At 36.3% G+C, this 25309-nt stretch overlaps 1 protein-coding gene across 6 annotated transcripts in view; it reads left to right on the top strand.

The window, feature by feature from the left end:
• Window positions 1-25309, top strand: part of KDM6A (lysine demethylase 6A) — a 204510-nt gene that overhangs the window by 94200 nt on the left and 85001 nt on the right. For all 6 annotated transcript variants that reach the window (XM_044235737.1, XM_044235739.1, XM_044235738.1 and 3 more), the window contains exons 5-6: window positions 6090-6148; window positions 15204-15324. In XM_044235737.1, the coding sequence (XP_044091672.1) occupies window positions 6090-6148; window positions 15204-15324 (180 nt within the window). The remainder of the gene's footprint in view (window positions 1-6089; window positions 6149-15203; window positions 15325-25309) is intronic.

Here is a 25309-nt window from a genome sequence, read left to right as displayed (position 1 = left end):
TAATATATCTAACAGGTAGAGGTAACTGGAGGCATTTGGAAATTTGTTCCTGAGCTTTAAAATGCCTTCAGCTTCCCCATCTCCTCTTTTGATCCCCAGATAGGATAAACAGCAGATTTTTTTGTTCCTGTTGTGTATCACTAGCTATGTGTGATTAGTATCCGAGAAGAATAAAATTAAGAAATTTGATACTTTTCTAATAGTTTGGCTTGGTTTTATTTCTTAATAATATTCCTGTATAAAAATACAATCAAATTGCTGTTCTATCCAGAGATTTCATATTAACAATATCTTGGTAATCTCATCATTTAGAACTATTTAGTTGCTGGAAATGATTAGCTTTAGCTTTGGTCTTATCTTAAAAAGATTTTAGAAGCTTGAATATTAACTTACTAATAGCCTCTTTTGTTAATCCCAGCCTCCCTTTGTCCAGGAAACAGCTGCATTTTTACCTTGCTGGTTATTGCTGCGCACTTGTATTATGCTAGGTCTAATCTTTCCTCAAAAAACCCAAACCATGGTAAATAGAAAGTGTCTGTGGCCTCAAGGGTGGTGGTGGTGGTGGGAGGGTGTTCTGATCTTAAATTTACTGGCACTCTTTCGAAGTGTGTTTTCTTTCTTTTCTTTTCTTTTCTTTTTTTTTTTTTTAAGATTTTCTTTCTTAGCGCATGCATGCACGCCCAAGTGAGGGGAGGGACAGAAGGAGAGGGGGCACTTCGGTGGCTCAGTTGGTTTAGCCTCCGACTCTTGATTTTGGCTCAGTTCATGATCTCAGGGTCAAGGGATTGAGCCCGGAGTGAGCTCTAAGCTCCGAGTGGAGTCTGCTCAAGATTTTCTCCCTCTTCATCCCCTTCTCTCCCCCCTCCCCCCCCCAATTTATGGGCACGCGTGCTCTCTCAAAATAAATAAATCTGACGGTATGTGGCTGCCTGGTTTGATTTTTACTCAAGAGTTGCTGCTTGTCACTGTTGGGAGGAAATACTTTACTGGGGTTGGGTGTGGGGGGTGGTCTGCAAATTATCTGACAATAGATTAACAGAAGAAAAGACAAATTTTGTTTTTTGTTTTGTTTATAGGTGCATGCTAGAGTTGCTTAGTGAGGAGTAATTCCCTCAGTAGCTAGAGATAAAAGTTTACATATAAATATAACAAAACAGGAAGGAATTTTAGGGGTTCATTGGGAAAGTATGGGAATGTTCTTTTGAACTTAAAATGCCTAGGAGGCATTTTATTGGGAAGGTAGGGAAAGTGTTGGACTTTTTGATGCTGATGGGTATCTGAATTCACACTTCCTCTGCCGAGGGTCAGTATTTTCCCTATCAGTGAACTCCTTGGAGGGGAGTCATTAGCAACTTATTTCAGGATGCTCCTTTTAGTTTAGATGTTTATTTTTGTGGCTGCTGATTGTTCAGATGTTTTCAGGGTAAAGTAATTTTCATTCCACTTTGGTGGGCTGTTAACACCTTGCTTACTCTGGGGACCATGACATACTAACAGAAGGAAGAAGAGGAGGAAAGGAAACATTTATACACAGAAAGCAGTAGCTTTCCTTGAAACCCCATGGTAGAATCTGCTTGTCTCGCTGGCTAGAACTGTCACATTGCCAGCTTTATTACTCTTGCTTTCTAATCCACTTTTACATAACTATGTTCATGAAAATGGAAGTAGAACCCTCAGTGTCCTTCTCTTCGATTTGGATACAGTCTGGGGAAGCTGAAAAGATGCCAAGGAACAGCCAGGAAGAATAAAGGTTATAGTGTCCTAACTCCAGAGGACTGCAGAGTGCTCCCCTCTCACAACTAAGCCTGGAGCTCTGATTTAGGAGCAGGGCACTTAGGACTTTATTTTGTGTGTGTGTGTGTTTGTTTCTTTTCTTTTCTTTCTTTCTTTCTTTCTTTCTTTCTTTCTTTCTTTCTTTCTTTCTTTTTTTTCATTTGAGAGACAGAGATGGAGTGAGAGAGCATAAGGGGGGGTGAAAGGGTAGGGAGTTGGTGGGGAGAAGGAGGCTCTCCATGCTGAGCAGGGAGCCTGACAAGGGGCTCAGTCCCAGGACCCTGGGATCATGACCTGAGCCGAAGGCAGACACTTAACTGACTGAGCCACCCAGGTGCCCCTAGGAGTTTTTTAAGAGCTATGTTGGGAATCAGTGAAAACACTACTCTGGACTCTGGTATTGGTGAACTACTAACTTTAATGAGCCACATCCTTGATAATAACTTCACTGTAGGCACAGTATAAGAACCTTCAGTGTAAGTGGATAGCAATCTCATCAAGTTATAATTTCTTAATTTGGGTTGGTGATGGGTACTATAATCCAGTCAAGGTCAGAAGTTGGCAAACTTATTTTGTAAAAGGCCAGAGAGTAAATATTTTAGGTTTTTTTCTAAGCCCAATAGTCTTTCTTTTGCAACTATTCACTTCTTTTGGAGCTGAAAGCAGCCATAGACAGTAAGTAAATGGGTGGATGTAGCTATGTTCTGGTAAAACTTATTTACAAAAGAACAGGTGCCTGGCTGGATTTTGTCCATGTGCCATAGCTTGCTGACACCTGGTATGGATACTTTCTGAAGATTTGTAATGAAGCAGGAGTATATTTATTAAATAGTACGTTTCCCAGAAAGTTACTCCCCGACTCCTCATAGGTTGAAGAATGACTACATCGAATTTAAATTAATTTCCATAGCAGTGCCTTTGCTCATCTGTCCTTGCATAGATGCTTCTCAGTGGGTTTGCTCTTGGCATTTGTGGTGAGATTGTACACTGGGAGGGAATTCATTTATGTAAGAACATATAGCCATTCATACCTCCAGGTCAGTTTCTAAAGATCAGTGATTTAAAACCCCTGGCTGCGGAGGCTTGTTTTTCCTTCTCCTTTCCCAGCCATCCTCAAGAACAGTACCCAAGTATTTCCCCTTTTCCTGGTCCTTATTATACTTCGTTAACTCTTAAATGGTTGTAGCTTGGAATATATTATTCACTTAATTTCATAATCTTTTGTCATTAAATTGTAAATTCAGTGAGGGTGGGGATTTTTGTCTGCTCACAGCTCTTCCCAGTGCTGATAACTGTTGTGACTCATAATAGATGCTCAATAAAAGTTTGAATTACATTGTTTACTATTATGGAAAAATTAATTCCTTGCTGAAATCTATAAGCTCCTGGTTAATAGGAACCGTTACTCATACTAATTCTGTGTCATCTCACAAGCTGAGTTTAATAACTGAGCTTAAATACTGGGTGATTGAGTTTGCTAAACCTTTGGGCGTCTGCTGTGTAGAAGGCACTGTGTGAGGTGGTAATGGGATACACACATGATTAGCATTCCTGCCTCTCTAGCATTTTTGTCTGATGAGATAGGGTTTAGTCAGTACACAAATAACAAAAATATAGTAGTTAAGAGTGAACTCTGGAGGCAGGCCTAGATTCAATTCCTATGTCCACTACTTAGTACCTGACTTTTTGAGCAAGTTGTTTAATCTTTCTGATCCTTGTTTCTTTATTCTATAAAGGAAGCTCTCCACCACCTCACAGTTAGAACCTTCAAAAAGAAATGATGATATTAGCATTTTGCATTAAATTAAGTTCTTACTATTAATAATGTAGTAGGATAGAGACATTGTGCTGAGGCCAAATTTAGAGGTTGGAAAAATTACTTCTGGGTTGAGGTGGGAGAAGCAGCAGAGCTTCATGGGGGAAGATTCGTTTAAAGTGGATCTTAAATAATTGATAGAATTTATGAGGTGGCAGGGATAGGGTAAGATTACCTAGAGTGGGAAGGATAAGCTAGGAGCAAAGTAAGGAGGTTGGGAGAGGCCAGGTATTTCCTGAAAGCAGAAATTCTCCTCAGTAAATTCCACCATACCCCACACCACCTTCTGTGAGTAATTAGCTAAATAGGTGAAAGATGTTAATCTGTTACTCAGCCATGAAGACAGTTGTCTTTCAAATCTAGACTTTCTTGGTAGAATGCTTGATGACTCTGAATTAACTCTGAATTAACATTCTTAATATCACTGTTCCCCCCAGTCCCTATCACCTGCACAGACTAGATTGCATACTTCTTGACTGCAGGGGAAGTATGTTTTAATCAGTTTCGCTTGTTCAACCCTTGAGTGTCCCTGAACAGCTAGTAAATGTTCAGCATATTTCAGGGGGTGGGGAGTAGGGTGGTAAATGAATGATCCCGATTAAAGACAGTTCCAAGTAAATTAAAAAATTTTTTAAAAATATGAACTTTTGAAATAGATGTTGTCTGAGACCTTTGTGAATCCCCATATTTGTAAATACTCTTGTAGCATGCAGTTTTCTCATTTGGAAAGCTAAGGGTAATGAGGATTTAATAAAATTAACTCTTCATATTTATTACATTTTAAGATGTACTTAAAACATTTTTCAGTGTTTTCAGAAAGGTACTTGGAATTCAGAGGAAGTGTACAATATAATCCTAGAACAAAGTTTAGTACTTTTAAAAAAGATTTTATTTATGTATTTGACATCTGTTTTGACAAATAGATATTTATCTATTTGACAGAGGGAGAGAGTGCAAGTAGGCAGAGAGGCAGGCAGAGAGAGAGGGGAAGCAGGCTCCCTGCTGAGCAGAGAGCCCAAAACGGGGCTCCATCCTAGAACCCTGAGATCATGACTTGAGCCGAAGGCAGAGGCTTAACCCACTGAACTACCCAGATGCCCTGAACAAAGTTTAGTATTAAAAAGAAACATTTGCAGGCCAAAAGTCATCTAGCTGTCTACACTTCAGTTGACACTTTAAACATCACTGATTCCTTTTCCCTAACCAGTGACCATAGTGATTGTGGGCTAAGTACTCTAGTCCCTCACACCTAGGGCAAGATGATTTTAAGAATGTTTCACACTGTCTACTAGAGATCCCCAGCAGGATTGAGTGCCGGCTGTATAACCAGCCATATTGCACCCTTTATTGGCATCCTTCCCTTCCCTGCCTCACTTTTCCACTCCCTTACTGGTATTTCCTAGGGCAACTTCCTGAGTAACCTATATTTAAAACCTTCTGTCTCAGGGCGGGCTTCTGGGGAAATACAACCCAAGACTGTGTGGCAAGAAGCATTTTTATTAAAAGTCTAAAATTTTCAGGTTTTAGAATATAGGTTGTAGAAATTTCTTCACCAGAATCCGTGTGAAACCTTTAATTATTATTTTTTTTAACAGATAAGGTTTACTAAAACAGAGTTGCTTATGTACTGGCAAAACATGTATTAGATACTCAAACATTTGCCCTTTTTGAATAAACGGTGTATAGCTAGCTAGATCCTATTTGGAGGCCAGAGGTCAGAATGAGTCTGAATAAGCATTTTTCTGTTTTGTACTACAAAAGGAATCACTGATGCTAGTTTACTTTTTTTTTTCTTTTTTTAAAAGTTTTATATTTTAGAGAGAGAGAACAGGCACAGTGGGGTGGGGAGAGAAGTCTCAAGCAGACTCCCTGCTGAGCGGAGAGCCCAAGCAGGGCTGGATCTCAGGACCCTGAGATAGTGACCAGTCCAAAATCAAGAGTTGGGCACTTAACCAACTGAGCCACCCAGGTGCCCCAGGAATCACTGATGTTAAAGCTCCAAATGTAAATGGCTAGGTGTCATTTTAGCATTTTTTTTTTAAACCACTAAAATTTGTTTTAAGTTTATATTGTGCATTTCCTTGAATTGTAAATACCTTCCTGGCAGCACTGAACAGAAAATTAAATCTAGTTAAAGAAACAAAGAACCAGAGAAAAAATACAGATGCAAGCAAGAGAGATGAGGATGGCATAATCCAAACATTTTCTTATTCCTGAGTAATAGATTTTTATTTCAGATGTGTCCATGGAATTCTGATAGATTTTTTATTTCAGGGCAGGTTTGATTAAAAGAAACAAGAGAATCTTTCCAAGTTGGATTGTGTGCCATCTGCTGACTCATCACTGTTATTCTGGTGTTCTAAAAATATATTGTAATATATTGTAATGCAAGATGGTTTTAATAATTTAAAAATATCTTTGATACACTATTTTATAATAACATCATATGCATTAGACTCAAATGGTTTTCTTAAAAGTTTCTTTTTCCTTTTATTTACAGAATGCTGCCTTTTTATATGGTCTTGGTTTGGTCTATTTCCATTACAATGCATTTCAGTGGTAAGTTGACACAAAACTGGTTAACTCCAGTTATTTCTAGTAAGTGACTTGTTTTGTTTAATATTGTATGTGTATGTGTATGTATAATAAATACAAAATATTTTAATGTCACTAAGCCTCTGGTTTTCAGTACTCTCTTAAATTGATTAGATTGTTCTTCAGAGGTGTTGACCCACTTTAGATTGTTAGAGTTGTATGCGTTCCGAAAAGAATATCATACGAGATTCTGATTGAAGAAGGCTTAGATCGGAAAGCTTTTGGAATTTCTCAGTCATTCATTATGGACCAGTGGTCCCCAGATTATTTGAACTGGAGAATGACTGTCTCAAGGTCTGTAGGTAAATTATCTTTGATGACCAGTATGTTTATCTTTTTCAGACTTTTAGACAAGATTTGCTGTCCCCCTACCCCTGTATATATGCACATGCATACTAGTATTTTCCAATTTCCAGTAACTAGGCACCAAATTACAAGCTCTCAATTCTCTCATTTATGAAATAGGAGTAATGGTACTACCTTCAGAGTCAGAGATTATGATAGGAATATATAAGAATTTATGAACTATAAAATGTAGGGCCCTGTTGTTAATGGCCTTTGCCCCTTTGTTGTTTTTCTTGTTTAGGAGACAGATAATAGTGTTCTCCAATGGAAATAACATAGAATTTGAGATGGAAGATAGGTATTCTGGTCTCAGCGCTGTCACTTAATTTGATCTTGAGTTAAATAGACCCCCTAGGTCTGTTTCTGTGTGTGTGTGTGTGTGTGTGTGTGTGTGAGGATTTTTTTTTTTTTTAAGCTCAGTGTAGTCACTTGCCTTTTCTACTTCACAGAGTTTTGATGATGAGATGAGATAATGTATATTTTGTAAACCATAGAGCCCATTTTTTTGGGGAAGCATATCTAATTTTGTCAGAGTCCCTTCTGTTCTCCTTAATTTTAACCTGAGTGAATGCTGTGAGAGTCCAAAGCAAGGTTTTGACCAAAGGTTATACCCTGTCATACATTTACCTGTTGGGCACCCTGGGTATTTATTGCAGAACTTTTAATTATGTATTGGCAGTGATTCAGTATGGTTTCCCTTAAGATGAAACTGTAGACATGGATGACTTTCCCTATACGCTTTTTCTTCCCTCTTCGCTTTTCATTCTATTGGGTTTTGATCATCTGTGGAAGCACTGCATTGTTAGAGAATACCTGTGTGTGTATATATAGAGTATTGTTATCATTCAGATCACTCATTTTGTTTATAAACTTTATAAAACTTTAATTGGTCTTTATAAAAGAAGTTTTATAATTTCTTTCTCTTGAGTTACCCTTTACTGTAGGGCAATCCTAAACTTAAGCATCCTAACCTCATGTCCAGTGCCTCATATTTAAAACCAAGGATACATTACAAATGTTTTAAAATAGTCTTAGTTTCTTGAAGATCCTATTCATAGAATACACAGCTTATAACCAGAAGTGTTCTTAGAGGTAACTTAGTTTATTCCCTTAATTTTGTAGATAACGAAAGCAAGGTGAATAATACATAGCTGTTTTGTGGCACAAGTGAGGTTATGCTTCAGATTCCCCAATTTAATTTTTGTTGTTGTTGTTGTTGTTGTACTCTGACCCCAGGTTTGAAGATTGACAGTTATTTTTTTAATCAGTCTTCACATTTGTTCTCCTGGGCACATTGGTACATTCTTTGTAGCTAGCCAGAAGTAATTTAGGTAAAACCTGGGGCAAGGAACTCTACAGTTTAGGAATAGACATATATACCACACACCAGCTGTTTTTCATCTACCTGTGATAACATATGAGCTCCCTGTAGATTGAAGATACAGACATAAAATCAGTAATGAAACCATCAGCAGTTCAAAAGTGGATTACTTTCCTAAGTATGTGACCATGTCAACTCAGGAGATTTGTAGCTGTGGAACATTCTGTCATATGACCCCTTATCTGTATATGATTTTGTATCCTTCAGTTGACCGAAGAAATGAAACTGCATGATATAAGGACAGTGCAATGTCTGAATTAACAAGTGCCTTCTGGTCTGTCGATCCTGTCCTGGTCACCATCATTTTCTCACGTCTTAAGTTTCACCTCTAGCTGCTTCCTAAAATGACATATTTCACACCCTATCTGAATCCATCCTAGCTGTGTGCTTCCTCTCTTGCTGGTCAGATGTGTTTTGTGCCCCATCCTTTAACTTACTTTGCTATTTTTTGAACAGGCGGAGAATTAGAAAACATGGAATAGTTCTTGCTTCATGAGTTTCAGAATACAGCCTTAAGTGTTAGGAACGTCCTGTGTTTGTGTTTTATTTTGTTTTGTTTATAAGTAGCTGTTAATTGCTGGGATCAAGCATTTTTCTCTCCCTGAAATTATTTACATGAAATTTTGGGATGTGTTGAAAAAATTTTTCTAGAGGAGAGGGTGTTACGCCCTTTTTTGTATTGTTAGCTGTAAGGATCTGCCTAGGATGTCTCAGAATGTTTTATCTTTAGTCATTTCAGTAAACTTCAATACTTAGTAATGGTGTCTGTTGGCATTTGCTAGGTTAATAAGTATTTGATGGTAATGTGTACGATCAACGTGTGTTGGGGTTGGTGATGGTGACTTAATATTATTGAGAACAGTTTTATTAAGTATAGTTTTATCTGTTAACTTGTTTGCCTTGTTTCTTGCCATATTCTGCCCATTGTTTCTGTTGGAGTTGATTTTATTGGTTAGCTTCTAGATCAGTTGTTACTGGTTAGTTTTCCCACTTTTCGGTTGTATTCTCTTCTTAGAGGAGCCCCTGTCAGAAAGTAGTAGAGCACCTACAACATCCTCATTGGACTGAGGATGCTTATTCAGTTTTACTATTGATCCTACTCTTTGTCGTGGGAGCAGAGTTAAGAAAGATGTCCAGAAGGGGAAAGACAGAGAAGCACAAAGTATAAATGGCTTTATAAAGCCATTCCTCTACAGGTGCATGAATGCACACCCATGCCTTCACTTGTTCTTGCTCTTGAAGGGGCAAATTGCTTGGGGTATCTTGAACTGAGTTTCTTCTTGCCTTATAGTGAGAAACTCATATCCTTGGGTGAGAAGAATTGAAATACATACAGTAACAAATTAATATAGCTTATAGCCATACTTCTAAATATCTCCATCTAAAAATTCTTATCAAGCCTCTTTCTGACCTGCAGCCTTTTATATTCCTGTTGATCAGTATCAGAAGGGTCTTACAGTGGCAATCTAAGAGATACATAATTCTGTGCTAGAGGCATAGGATTTTGGAAATTAAGCTCCCAAATGTAACTGAGAGGCCTGTTAAGGAAATACAGTGATTATTGTTGACATTAAAAAGGGTTAGCGAAGTGAAGTGGAGGTGAGATTAGAAACATAGAAGTATTAACACATCACAAGTGAAGTTTTTTTAGGATTAATTCCTTAAGCACTGTACCAATCACAACTGTTCTTAAAAGTGGAGGAATATCGGGGTGCCTGGGTGGCTCAGTGGGTTAAAGCCTCTGCCTTCGGCTCAGGTCATGATCCCAGGGTCCTGGGATCGAGCCCCGCATCGGGCTCTCTGCTCAGCGTGGAGCCTGCTTCCTCTCTGCCTGCCTCTCTGCCTACCTGTGATCTCTATCTGTCAGATAAATCAATAAAATCTATATTGTAAAAAAAGCTGTATTTATTTTAAAAAAAAAGGTGGAGGAATATCTATTCTCCTTTGTGGTGACTACTTTGGGTGCAAATAAACCTAATGTCTTTGGGATACTACCATTGATCCTGAGGCTTGTCTAGCATGGAGTCTGGCAGAAACTTAATATTTAATAAATATTTTTGAGCTATCATAATACAAAGTAATGTTCTTAGATGAAAAGCTTAAGTATATAGTTCCATTAAAATGAAACCGTTCATGTTAACATGTGGTGTTTATTATGTACACTTCTGTTTTGACAAAACTAGCGTTTAACTAAGGCAGTTCTGGTAGTTAATGCTTACCAGTGACACATAGATTGCCAGAGAGAATTTGGAAGGGCTTGGACTAATTAAGCTTCAGGGAAATTATGGATAAAAATCTAGATCTTTGCAAGAGGAGAAGGAAAAAAGGTCTCCCACTGTCTGAGGTGATGAAAAGAAGACTGGCTAAAAAGCAAAAAAAAAAAAAAAAAAAGCCATGAAGTAACGTATTAGCACATGACAAGGTGAAGAACTTTTGTGTGGTATTTCTAATTTAGCCTCACATTTAAGATCCTCTCTGGTTCAGCCTCAAATAATCCTTCTAGTTTACTATTTCCCTAAATATATTCTTTATGTCAGTCACACTGTATTAACATTTCCCTAGAAACGAATTGAGCATTTTTTTAACCTATGTAACTTTGTGCCATTTACTGTGTGTGGTCTGGCTTCTCTTAACCATCCCCATCTTTAAAAATCCTGCCTTGTCTGTCTCTCTGATTACCTCATCAAATCTTTGGTTTGTCTCATTTAAAAGGAACCTCTACATTTTATAATATGTGTGGAAGTATTTATCTGTTGGGTGTATACATGTTATTACTGATTTAGAGTTAGAATATTGTCCCTTTTATTAGTACAGAATTTTGTGGTATTAGACCATTTATCCCTTCAGATATTCCTGAGGGAAATTTCCAGACTCAGCTTTATTAGCCTTAGAAAAGTTAAAAGTTTTATTATGTCTCTTTCCAAATGTACTGAAACTGTTCTAGGGATGTTTAGTTAGTATCATTATTTTTACTATAGTTTGGTAAAGTCCTGAGGAAGCATTTTCTTTTTTAATGACTTTTAGAAACAAAAAGTGCATATTGCTATGCATAATTATCATTGGCATTTATTCTCAAAATCTAAAAATGTAGTGTTTATATCACCAAAATTATTGCTAGGGAATATGCTTTAATATTTGAAAAGTATAAACCTTTCCAGACATAGTATCGTGAAAATATTTTATAATTTTGGGTAGCCATTTTTCATGTTCTGAAATTCTGTGTCATCAGAATACTGAGGTCAGCAGAATTTATATGTCTTGGTGTTTTTAGTCTAGTTTGTGGTGCAGATCATGCTTTGGCTACATGAAGTTTGGTGAGGTAAGAATGTGGTAAAATGACCAAAATTAGAATGTAGTCTGAAGGATAACTGTTTTCTCCACATACTCCCTGTCTCTGTCTTTGTTTCTGACTCTCTCTCTCACACATACACACACACACACACCTTTTTCCTTTTTTCCCCTATAGTGGGGAAAAACTAAGGAAGCACACAGGAAAGATAGGTAAAAAGCTTAGAAAAGGAAATGAAAATGAACCTAGATATATTTTGTTAGATGCCAAGAGGTCAGTAAATAGACTATGGAGCATTGCTGTTTCCTGCCCTCAGGAGAAGCCCAGTCAACCAACTATCCAAGTGATGGCATTAGTAAACATCTATTAAACTTAACTGTTTTCTTTATTGGACAACTAAAGATAAAAGGGAAGTATGGACCTCAAGAAAACCACTTGGAAAAACTGGTGATAGTATACCACTGTATAGAGAAAAAAGTGATTTGATTATACAGTGGACCTAACTACTGATTAACACTAAGTGTAACATAGTTGGTGTTGAGTTTGGGTGGTCAGTCTTTTAGGTAATAGTGGATGTAGGGTGAAGTAGAAGAATGAAAATATTTCAGATCAGGAGACCATCCTGAGGAAAAGACGTGAAGTCAAGAGGGCCAGTATTTGTGTAAAAAAATTCCTGTAATAAGCCAGGTCACAGCTGAGGAAGAACAGTGTTGGATCATAACTGAGAATAGAATTGAATGGTTACTAGGTACTGCTCACAGACCTTAAATGCTACATGTAGATTTGACTTAGAGAGTATCATGGTTAGTAGGCAATTATAGGAGGCTCATGTTTGAGGAAACATGGATAAGTGAGAGCAGAGCAAGGGTGTCCTTAAAGAGCCTATCCATTTCAATAATCTAGTAATGCAAGGTATTGAATTTGAGGAAAGTTTTGAAACAACAACAAGAACTTGATCATTCAATATATATTGGTTCCCTGGTGGTCTAGTGGTTAGGATTCGGCGCTCTCTCAATATATATTGGTCATACCATCTCATGGGCACTTTAAAAAAATTATTTATCTATTTATTTATTTATTTATTTATGTGAGAGAAGAGTCTTTTTGTTGTTGTTGTTAAAATTTTTTATTTATTTGTCAGAGAGAGAGTACAAGCAAAGGGAGTGGCAGGCAGAGCAAGAAGCAGGATCCCTGCTGCGCAGGGAGCACAATGTGGGACTCAGTTCTGGGACCCTGGGATCATGACCCCTGCTGAAGGCAGACACTTAACCAGCTGAGCCACCCAGGCATCCTGAGAAGGGAGAGGCTTAAGCAGACTCCAGGCTGAGTGCAGAGCCTGATGCAGGGCTCAGTCCCACAACTCTGAGATCACAGACTGAGCCAAAATCAAGAGTCGGACGCTTAGCCAGCTATGCCACCGAAGCGCCCCTCATGGGCACTTTTAATAGTCCTTAAAGAATAAGCACAGGGTAGCCTGAACTAGCATGTTGGAACATGTGTTTTTGCTTATAGGTTAATGTTATTTTTAATTTCTAGTGCGTTAACATACATAGAAAACTTGTTAGAGTAAACTAATGTTTCTTTGCACTTATGTGACATTGTGAACTAAGTGCACAAGATGTCTGCACCAAAGGTACCTATAGAGTAAAACACCTCTACAAATTTAGGGATTCAGAGAAAAGGTCAGAAATAGAAAGTAAGACGGATTAGGAAATAATTTCTCCCGAGGGCTTGCTACTGATGCTCTGTGTTGTCCTTATTGCTTTTCTCACATGCCCTTCCTTAGACAGTTTTTCTTTAACTTCTTTTTTTTTCTCCTTTATTTCTTTTCTTTGCTGTCTTTCACTTCCCTCCATTTTCTTTCATATCTTTGATTCAGGCCTGCTTGGGTTTTTTATTGGCACATGTGGACATTGCTTAGTTTTGACCATTCCACAAGAGAGTTATCTGACCCATCTCATAAATTAAGGTTCATTAGGATTTTATGAAGTATTACCCTCAATTTTTATTATTATAAAATATAACATACTTAAAAATGTATAGACAGAACTATACATCTTAACATGTTATATATAAAATTAGGTCAAGAAATAAAAAATTGCCTTTTAGCCCAAAAGCTTCCCCCAAACTCCTGCATACCCTTTCCCCATTGTATCCTGTTTTTTTTTTTTAAGATTTTATTTATTTATTTGACAGAGAGACACAGCGAGAGAGGGAACACAAGCAGGGGGAGTGGGAGGAGAAGCAGGGTTCCCGTAGAGCAGGGAGCCCGATGTGGGATTCGATCCCAAGACACTGGGATCGTGACCTGAGCCAAAGGCAGACTCCCAATGACTGAGCCACCCAGGTGCTCCTATCCTGTTTTAATTGGCCTCATTTACATCTGCAGTTGTTCTCTTCCTAACCTTTTATGTGCTGAGCCCCACCCCCCAATAATTGCCTGTTCTTTTAGAAGGTGGTAGCACTAGTCATGACCAGGAGAACAATAGAGGCTGAACTGTACCTCCTCCTTTGAGAAAGCTTTGAGAAAAGTACAAAGAAAATGTCTTAAAAACACGCAGATGTGTATTTTGAAGTCTGAGAGAAATAGAAAGCTGCCTTTGAATGAGAATGGTAATTTACACCAATTCTTTTCTGTCAGGTCTTTGGCTCCCCTCTTCTACCTGTACACATCAGATAATAAAACACATATACACCCACCCATTTAAAGAGTGATCTAACACATAGATCCCAGCCTCCTCTTCAGGAAGTAGTATTTTACCAGATAAAAAAGTACCTGATGCCAGACCTATTGCACCCACCCTCACAATAAACATTACTCTTCAGAACCCTTAATTTTATAATAACCATGTACATAGACCCACACAGTTTTTTTGGGAAATAGATAATGCATGAATCAAAATAAAGTTACAAAAGGACATCAGGGATATTGTGCTCTGTTTTGTGGTATAATATTATGAACTTTTTATTTAAAAGATTGACTTTTTAGAATCCTCTAAGATTCTAAATAGCCACCTTAAGATAAGTAGAGGCAGGGAATAGTTGATAAAAAGCTTTGTGAAGAATATATTAGCTGGTACTTGGGATAAGCCTTAATTAAATACTGTAGAGAGATTTAAAATGATGCTCAACTTACTGTTACATCTGTTATTACAATTTTCAAAATTGAAAGTAGACATTTTTCCTTGTCATGATTTTAATTTTATAGTAAGTAGTATATCTACATGATCAAAATAAGGTGTATAAAAATGTATTCAGTGAAAAGTGTTCTTTCCTTATGCTGTATTTGCTCTACTGGTAATCAAGACCATTTATAAAAGTTAAATTGTGAATTTGGGGTGAAAATAGGATGATAGACCAATGGAAAGTGATAGATGATAAGAGAACCCAGAAACAAACCTACATAAATATGGACATTTAATTTAGGACAAAGTGGCACTGCAGAGCTGTGGTAAGGATGGTCTTTACTACAAATGATGCAGGGGCTATTGGATATCTGTATGGAAAAAATGAAATCTGAATTCACACCATATAAAGAATAAGGTACACATGGATTATAAATCTAAATATAAAAGATAAAAGTTTTAAATGAACACTTACTCTTATAGATTAGACTAGAAACAGTATTAATCTTTCCGCTTTAAGAAACAAAACTATAACTATCTGTCCTACCTCTGTTTCCCCTAGGAAATTCCAGAAACAATGAAATCAGCTATTTAAACTGAGAATTTTATTAAGCCATAAAATATTATTTGAATAATTGTGATTATACATTCATCTGATCTTTCTTTTCCCTTTATATTATATTAGGTGATATACATTCAATTATATAAAAGACCCAGGTGCCACCGCCCAGTCTTTTTTTTTTTTTTTAATAATACAGTCACGTAAAATAAATTTTCTTTAAAACCGTATTGCATAAAGCAGAAGTTTTACTGTGCTGCCAAGCAAAAATTCATGCAAGTGTTAAAAAGTTAAGATATCTTATGTCTATATTCTTTCAGGGCAATTAAAGCATTTCAGGAGGTGCTTTATGTTGATCCCAGCTTTTGTCGAGCCAAGGAAATTCATTTACGACTTGGGCTTATGTTCAAAGTGAATACAGACTATGAGTCTAGTTTAAAGGTAGGTTTTTGGGTTTTTTCCAAGATACAATGTTTTACTTTGTGGATTTTTGTGGGGATGGGTTGTTGTTAAATATTAGAGCATTGAGAAATGTTGGAATTTATACTCATACTTCAAAAGAAAATTTGAAAATTTAGGTGAAAGAACTGTTTTATTAGCTGTGAACCAGAAGATACACAAGATTGGATTTCAGGGTACAAAGTAGTTACGATCCTAAGACATAGGTAACTGATGATACCATTAAACTTTTTCTTTCTTTCTTTCTTTCTTTCTTTCTTTCTTTCTTTCTTTCTTTCCTTCCTTCCTTCTTTCTTTCTTTCTTTCTTTCTTTCTTTTTCTTTCTTTCTAGTTTTAATTGAAGTTTGTCATCAGGAGAATTTGAAGGTTTCAGTCTCAGTTTGGACATCTAAATCAATCCACTATAAGTGATTGGCCAGCATAGAGTTCAGGTCCAGCTGCGTAATAGTGCTGTGTCTGTGATCCCATCCTGGCCTATTTATTTACATGGGTCTCCCCAGAAATCTGTTGACCTCTACCATCTACCAGTAGGGCACATCTCATATATCTAAATTATTAAAATGTATTCTCTGCAAGTCATTTGAATTGCCGGTTTGTGAATATAAACATTGTTAGGAAAAGATAATACATTGTTGGTTAAATATTTTACTTACTATGGAAATTTGATATTTTTCATTTTTTTATAATTGAGTTTCTTGTGCTGTCTGTGCCATCACTTTAGGTCTTTCTGAGCTTTGGAAAATAGTGCTTTCCTGTGCAATGAAAGCATTGCTTTTTGAAGGATTAGAAGTTCTAGGAAAAAGTTTAAGTTCTTGTGGATTTAGGAGTATAATGGTTTCTATGTTCTAAATATCTCCATTGCAGATTATCTTGATCCTGAAGGGCAGGGAGGGAGATAAAGAATGGTAAAGAGACTTTACAGTAGGTTATAATTTGAATTTGCTACTAAGGTACTATTGAAGGTTTTTTAAAAACTGTATTGTTCTAGAGCTTTAAAGTAGACAGTTACAAACCTACTCTTTGTCTTTCATGGGTTTATAAAGAACAGTGCTGATGATAAGAAAGAGTGTTTTACAACCCAAAACACTAAAACAAGTAGATTGTGAAGTATTTTGATTACACAGTTGTCAAAGGTAAGTGCAGTTTGAGGAATTGGCGCCAAGGTAAAATTAGGTAGTGTGGAAAGTAAAAGGATGCCTGGAAATAGCCGGATTTCTTCAAATATAGAGCAGCACTTCTCACACAGTGAACCCTTGAACAACATGGGGGTTATGGGCATCAACCCCAGCCCCCGAGTTGAAAATCTGTGTCAGGACTCCTCATCAATGTAACTACTGATAATCTACTGTTGATTGGAAGACTCACCTGTACCCTAGAGTTGCTTAACACATACTGTGCATATATATCATGTACTGTATTCTTAAAATGAAGCAAGCTAGAGAAAAGGAAATGTTATTAAGAAAATCATAAGAAAGAGAAAATACATTTGTGGGGAAAAAAAAAACATAAAAAACAAACCTGTATATAAGTGGGCCCATGGAGTTCAAACCTGTGTTCAATAGTCAACTGTATACTGTGGGATGTGAGTGGATTTGAAATGGAAAATATGCCACCTTGCATATTTTAACCTCCTCTTGGACATTCACAGTATACATTAGCTAAGAGATTCTTAAAATGTCTAATAATACAAAATAAATTTATTTGATCATTTTATAATATTGTCACAATATAACTATTACATGTGGCATACATGTTTTTGATAGCAGCTTGGGTAAACCATGTTGCTCAGGAAATATATTTGAGTGGAAAAGATAATCACATAATGTCCCATGTTATAGAATTTGGCTGTCTGAACATCAGTAGTGTCTTACAGAATTCTGTGGATGCAGAAGCACTTGTTCCCACGAAGGTGGCGATAACTTAAAAATGTTTTTTAATTGAGGGAAACAGTGTTGGACAGTGTTCCAACTCCATTGAGTTGAAAGTGTTCCTGCTTACTCAGGTTCAATAGAGACTTCATGTGTACACTTTTGTTCTGGCATCAAGGCTAACAAACCTTCAAGTCACAGCAATTTTAGCAGAATTGTTTTAAGTACAGTCTTCTTGTTAAAATATTTGATAATCATCCTGATCTTTATTTCATTTATGTGAACAGAGAAAAGAATTTTAGGAGTCCTTCCTATTTCTCTTCCCCATAATGAGAAGGTTGCCTTTGATCTTTACCTCATTTTGACATTGGGTTTTTTTGTTGTTGTTGTTTGTTTGTTTGTTTTTAAGACTTCTCTATCTAGTGTTCCCTGTTTCCAAAAGAGAATTTTAGGCATCATCATTTTCAGTCAAGGAGGAGGTATTTCAGTATAGTATTCTAAGTGCTTATCATTTAATGCAAATGAAGGTAGGAATCAGAAGGAGTGATTTGTCCCTCCCCTTAGTTGGCCTCCACTTTTCCTAAAGTGGACTGGCTAGTACTTTAGTTTCATATGGATAGATGTGGAACCTCTGGTGACTTTTCCACTACTAAAGCTGTTTCCTAGAAGCACGTTTCTTGGTATAGATAACCAGAAACTTTAGAGACTACCAACTGAAGCTGATTAAAATAACAGTAAAAAAGTAGCTTGTATAATGTGAAGTGTAAACTTCAGGATTGGTTGATTCAGCTGATACAAGGTTTCATCAGGGATTCATTTTCTTCTCTGTTCTGTGTTGGCTTATTCTGAAGCCTGGTTGCCAGGTACAATCAAAGTGAAATGTAGAAAACCCTAAAAACCCCACCAAAGAACTATTAGAAATAATAAATGAATTCAGTAAAGTCAAAGGATACAGTCAAAGTGAGATTATTCATTTTTCATGTCTCATATAGAAGGATATTATAGAGTAGTGGTGTAGGTGCTTAGAATAGTGCTGGCATATGATAAGTTCTCAGTAAATATTTGATCGTTCATGTCATAAAGGAGAAAGATTCTGAGTTCCTGTTGTTGTCTTCGAGAATACTTCTCTCTTCATCTCATTGGCCAGAAATGGGCCATTGGCCATTCTCTATTGATTCCTTGTCAAAGATGTGGTTGCTCTTAGACCAGTTAAGCCCAGTTTTGGAGCAGGGCTCAATTTCCTGAATGCACTGTTCTTGTCTGATGGAGGAGTGAGGGGTGGATAAAAAGAGTCTTTTGGTGTGGGCTGGTATGGGCAGTCTGTCCATTATAGATCAGGTCTTCTCTACCTCATTTTCTTTCACTACCCTTGAAGAGGAATATAGCATATACAGGGTCTCAATGATAAAATGCAGTTTATTTTTGTAATAGATTTCTTATTTTCATCTACTACAGGAAATGGATTTCAGGGCCTCCTGTTTTGTTTTTATCCCTGGTAATAACTTTTTTTTTTTTTTTACCAAAATGTATCTCTGAAACAGATTCATTCTGTTTTGGTACTATGTAAACAGCTCTCAGAACAAGCAAATTTGGTTTTAAAATTTGACCGTACCATAGGACTAATTGCGTGACCTTGGGCAAGATGCTTAATTCTTTTGAACCTCTTTGAGTCTGTAGTACTGGAGTAACTATCCCCACTCTACAACATTGTTTTAAAGATTAAATTTATAGACATAGATACGTATACATACATCCACACATATATACATACATACATATAGATATATGAAAGTATCTGACAAGATTTTTCAGCCCCCTCTGTTTTAGTCCTCAGTTTGTCTATATCTAAAACTCTCAATTTGGGACCAGTGTAGATATATTTGTGAAATCCATTTGCCCATCCTAGAATTTAATACTTGTATTTTTGCTACTCTGCCCATCCTCAGAAATGTGAAGTTAATGTCCAGCTTACTTTTCAAAGATATGGCTTTAGTTTTCCGTTATATTGGCCAATAAGGATTTCATGTTTAGTGAGTTGTAGGAGTATCAATTCTTAATTTTTTAACTAGTTTAATATTACCTGAACCAGAGTCCATTCCAGGGTGACATTTCTACATGGTGTTTGTTGTTTTTCTTCCCTGCTTGAGATAATATCCCCCCTAGGTGGGTTTGGTTGCCTCTTGAACACCATATAATTAATTCAGAATTTTATTTCATTACTTTCTAATGGTGTTAATGATAATTGGTTACATTTGTTGCGTATTTGTGGCAGTATGATCATTACTTCAATAAAAGTACACTAATTTTGACAAATAGTTTCATATAATGCCTCTAATTTTCACATCCTGACAGACTCTTATTTCCTTCATGTGAAGGAAAGAAATGCAAAATAAGATGTTTAATAGCAGTTCTTCAGTCAGTTAATGCCAGTGTATCTATTTAATTTAATGAAGATTATGTAGAAATTCTCCCTAATATTTACATATTTAAGTTTCCCTAGACTGTGTCGACATTGGAACTTTTTTGGTTTTTAAAGATAAAGAGTATGGCTTTTTAATGGGAACCTGTGGGTAATTGGCTGGATACCAGTGTAAGTTCCTTCATAGTTTGGTATTTAAAGATGGTAAGTGCTGATTTGAAGTGTTGCTGTGAAAGAGGTAGGAAGATGAGAATTGCAGAGACAATGCAAAGGAAATGGACTGAACCCAAATGAGACTTAGATGTTAGTTTGGCATTGCACGAAGTGCCGAGTATTTCTTTCTTTCTCCGCACCCCCCAAGTATTTCTTGAGTAGATAGATAAATGGAAGAGGCTATAAAAATAATAAATGCCTCAAATAGGATGGGCTGGAAAAGCTGGGGGTGGGGGGCTGCTGGAAAGGCTGGTTTTATTTATCACCTTTTAACAGAATTTTTTTTTTTCTAGACAGAGTGGCAGTGCATATGTTTTCTCCACATGTTCCTGTTCACCAGTTCTTTCAGCTCGTCTCCCCTCTACTATTATATGTGGCATGAAACTGCTGAGCGAAATAGCATTTCCACTTTTTTTTTCCTTTTTACCTTACTTTTCTCTGGGAATTGCTTCATTTCCAGGCTTCTGATTTCATCTTAGACCCTTTATAGACTCAGGACTTTCATTGTCATATTTTTTTATGCCAAGATATTGAGGCAGAAGAGATAAGTATAGGCATGAGGACATAGATTTCCTTTTGGAAACCACTTTTGGAATCTATGAAAATGCCTCCTTTTTTTAAAAATGTAGAATAGATGAGTCATTTAATTAAGATACTGTGAACTCTGTATTATAAAAATACTTGCTGAGAATTTGTATGCTATTAATTAATTTTAATTGCACCTTAAATTTCTAAAATACTTGTAATATTCTTTGTAATAGCTAAAACTTCTTTGTTGAAGTTTTACCAGCATATTTTTATTAGTTCAGGTATCTGAAGATCATGAAAGTTGCTGTTACTTCTCCATGCTTGTCCCTGCCCTATTTAGTACTTCATGGTGCTCAATAGCTTAACTCTCCTAGCTGGCATTTTGAAAATTTGAATTCTTTGGAAATTGTTTTATTTAGATAAAATTGACATATGACATTGTGTAAGTCCTAAGTGTCCAACATGTTGATTTGATGCATTTATATGTTGTAGTGTGATTACCACTGTAACATTAGCTGACACCTCTGTTACATCACGTAATAATTATTTCTTTTTTGTGGTGAGAACAATGAAGGTCGAGTCTCTCAGCAGCTTTGGCATTTATGATACAGTATTGTTGACTGTAATCTCTGTGCTGTGCATTAGCTCTGTAAGACTTAGTTATCTACTAGTTGCAAGTTTGTACCTTTAAACAATATCTCCTTAATTCTCACATCAGCAGTGGAACTCAGCTTACCTGAATGAAATACCACTGTTCCTTTTGGCAAAGGATGGTCATTACTGTTTACTTTGTCTTCTGTTCATTTTTACTTATTTGTGGGCAAAAATGATTGCCCTGTTTATTCCTTTTTCCTATACTCTTTAACTTGTACTTTTCCTTTTAATCTTTCCTAGATACTGTTCTCTACTATGAGTTGATCTCCTACTTGGTTTATCTAGCCACCACATAATGCTTTCTCCACTTCACATTGCCTGCCCAGTTCTGTTTTTCCATTTGCTTCCTACTTCTGCCTTGAGTTCTAATACATATTTAGCTTTAAGTGTGAAGCTCGAAAATGCATGTTTGAAAAGGACATGACTGCTCATAGATGTGCAGTCACCTTTCTCTGATATGGAAGAATTAGGGTGAGTCCAGGTTTCCCTGTTCAGTTTTATCTCCTCAAATATATTTTAACTACAAGAAATCATTTCTAATCAAAATGTGTTTATTTTTGGTATTTACCCATAACTATTTAAATTTATGGTGTAAATATTTTGGTCTTCAGATGCAACTTTCTGAAACATTCAGTGTGTCTAATGCCACATTAAAAATAGAGGTTATGTTCCAAAACAACATTTTATCCCCTTTATAAAATATATATCATGTTCGCTTTGTATTTGTTACTGGTGCAAATATCAGTCTTAATTTTGATGTGAAAACACATTGTACACTGCTTGATTTTAAGAGCTTGGGAAACAAGTCATCCTGTATTCTGATCATTTTTATACACAGATTAGACACATACTAGAACCAGTGTTTTAAAATTTCTAGTCAATTTTATACCTTTCGTAAAGCATGATAGAAATGAGTTGGAAGACTAGGTAGGACACTGTTAACAGGAAAAAAAGATGAGCAAGATCCATGGGATAAATGGGTTCTCAGTGGATGGATGGATGAATGAGAGGTAATACATTCAGTAGATCATAAGGGTTAATTTATTAACTGATTCAGTGTGGAAACAAATTCCTCATTTATTGACTTAATTCATTTTTCCGTTAACTAAAGTAAGTGATAAAGTAGCAGCAGGTTTTGGGATTAGGAGGTGGAAAGACTCTGAGTGGCAATAAGTCCTTTGGGAGTAGATTGAGATGGAAGTACCTGAGGCATGTCAGATGTTGTATAGACCGACAGAAGTCTGGAGCCATAAAGAAAGACTGTGAAAAGAAATAAGATTTTGAACATCTTCAGTATACGGTGTCTTTTCTTTTACTTCCTTGTTAAGGATACTTTTAGAGGACTCCAGATTGGAGACTTCTTTTTTGACTGAAGATTGCCAGGATCCATTAGCTATTAGTTACTGGTATGCAGTAGAGTTTCTCTTCAAAACAGTCATAATAATCTTGTATTACAGAGAATCAGAAGAACTTGAGTTTGAGGGCTTTGAAAGAACCTCAACCAGATCAGCTTACCCAGCAGTATGACTCATAACACCCTACCAGAACTTTCTACTTCCAGTTCTGTATCTCACTTTAAGAGACCGAATCCTTGAAGTACTATCACATCCCAGGACCTTTCCCTAGTCTCATCCATTTATCATAGACTATTAGGTTTAGGAATGAAGTTGTTGGTTTTAATTCATTGTGGCAATCTGTAACAATGAAAAGGAAAAAAACCGCTTGACTTGGAAGAGTACACAACCTGTCTTACCTCTTCTTTCTTAAAATGATCCATAAAACCCTCTTACGTAAGTGTTGTGTAAAAATAACTTACATTTCTAACTGGAGGAGGACAATCTATATTCATGTAATTAACACATACAACTGAGATTTCAAGTTTTATTGAAAGTTAACTCAACTTTCATTGAGGCATGCATTCATTTCCATAGATGCATAGCCATAGCAGAGTGCCTGGTGTTGCCATTTTATTCCTAAAACACTGTGTCTACACTAATTAAATAGAGACAACAGTCTCGACTACACCCACCTCGTCTGCATAGTCTGAAGTAAAGTTTTGGGGAGCAAATACACAATTTAAAAACTAAAATAGTGGCATTTAACCCTGATTGTGCATAGGAGTAACTTGTCGAAGGTTTTTTTGGTTTACAGGGTGTTATCCCTAGCCCACTGAGTCAGAACATCCAAGATTGAATCTCGAATCCAAACATTGCTCTAAATTTTAATAACTTATAAATTGTAATAACTTACACACACATAAGTAATTTGTTAATTACCACAAAAAAAGTTTTATCACTGCTTATCTTCAGGATTGGGAATATAGTTGAAGTGTTCTACAATTGAAAAGATTTGTGAGATAATCATAGACTGTACAGCTAGAACTCTTTTAAACAATTTGAAAAGAAAGTATTGAAATCTCAGTTTTATGTGTTAATTACATGAATATAGATTGTCCTCCTCCAGTTAGAAATCAGGTTCCTTAATCTATCTAAAGCAAAATGCTATGAAGTTATTTTGAAATATTGAACAAATCAAAAACTTTTAAAACAAAAGGTGACTTTGGTAATTAAGATGTCGACAGAAATTTTTATGACTAGATCCTTTTTGTTAAATTGGACCAGAAGTGCTCTATAAAAAGAAAATTGCCATAACATTAAAAAAATATGTTAGGTAAATCTTGCTTGGAAATGAATTTTCTGTAGAATGTTTTCTGCCTTGAGGTTTGTATATAGTCTTGGAACTGCAGAAGCCTCTACCGCATGGTAACTTCCACACAGCAGTAGTCAGTTTCATTACTGCAGTATTTCGTTCGAGGTGCAGGTGTTTCTTAGATTCTTCTGTTGGTTTGCACGGATGGGTGCTGGATATTTTACCATGGTATTTTCAGATCTCAGGGCTGATTATTATAATTGATAGTCATTTCTGCTGGCTTATATGTTAATAGGTACATCTATTTTACATCTGGTTTAGATATGAAAAATGAAACTCTGAGGTCATGTTCTCCCCACCCCAGTCCTTCATTTCCCTTCAGTTTACTGGAAAGTGTATCATTGTTTTTCTTTTTATGGGGTAGTTTTATGTGGCTTTTCTTAGTTTCTTATACTTAGTAATTATTCTGTAAGTTCCTTCATTTTCACATGTATGTTTTTGAATATATTTCTGTTGCCAGGTAATTTTTCTATATTGTCACTGTTTGGAAATAATCAATATTTCATGATGTTGTGGATTTGAAAAGGTACATCACTGGCTTCATTGGTGCTTTTAAAATTGATTAATACTTACATATCACATGGTCCAGAATTGCTTCTGCCAGGTTTCATTGCAGGGCTTTGCATATTGATAGATGAAGTGTAGTCTAGGCAATTCGAATTATGCATCTCTCTGCTCTTTGTGAGATGTCTTTGTAATGGTAAAACTTAAATACTGCCATCTTGAAGACTTTCTTTGCAGGTTAGTTTGTATCCTTTGATGGCTCAGTTAGGAAAAGTGTCTTCTCTATGTATGCCGACGGGATAAATTAGACTCAGAAGTGTAGTACAATCTGAGTGTGTGGCTACTGTGCTGCTGTTTTTGTCCAGGGGAGGGCAAGTGGTTATAAAGCAAGCTTTGCTTTCATAATGCTCACTTTTTATTTTCTTTATTGAGATAGAGTTGATACACAGTGTTATATTTGATTCAAGTATACAAATACTCAGTTAAATAGTCTGGTTTCTGTTGCTGTGATAGCACATTAAAGGGTTGTTTGAGCGTATATACAGTCTGCTTAGTAGGCCAAGGCAGAATAAATGCAGTTCTTTGTTGTTTTGTTTCTTTTTAATAAAAGCAGTTCTTAAAGTGTTCAAATGTTGGAATTTTTTTTTTCACTTAGTCGGCCATGACAAATAAGTTTCACTTTTGTTTCATTGACCATTGTATTTCTAGTGCCTGCATTGTCCTAAGGGCATTATAGATAACTTGACAAACATTTGTTAAATGAATTAAATATTTACTACTTAAGGGTCATAGTCATTTTGTTAGTGGTTTTCCCATTCAGAATATTACAGCCCTTAAATTTTAAAGAGTACTGCAAATGTAGGCCAGCCTCATTATGCTTGCACATAACAGACATTTGTGAAGGAATATGATAGCTACTGTGTTCATACCAAACGATGCCTTCTAACCTTCCTTTCACTTTAACACTGATAGCTGACATTAGTTTATTTTTGTTAATTGAGGGTTCTCGTTGACCAAGTGCAGTTTTGTTCATTCTGTATTGAAATACAGTACTGAAAACTTGCTAAAGATT

The sequence above is a fragment of the Neovison vison genome, chromosome X (genome assembly GCF_020171115.1).
Source record: "Neovison vison isolate M4711 chromosome X, ASM_NN_V1, whole genome shotgun sequence".
Lineage (NCBI taxonomy): Eukaryota > Metazoa > Chordata > Mammalia > Carnivora > Mustelidae > Neogale > Neogale vison.
The sequence above is the reverse complement of the archived record's forward strand: the minus strand, read 5'-3'. Positions and strand labels throughout refer to the sequence as shown.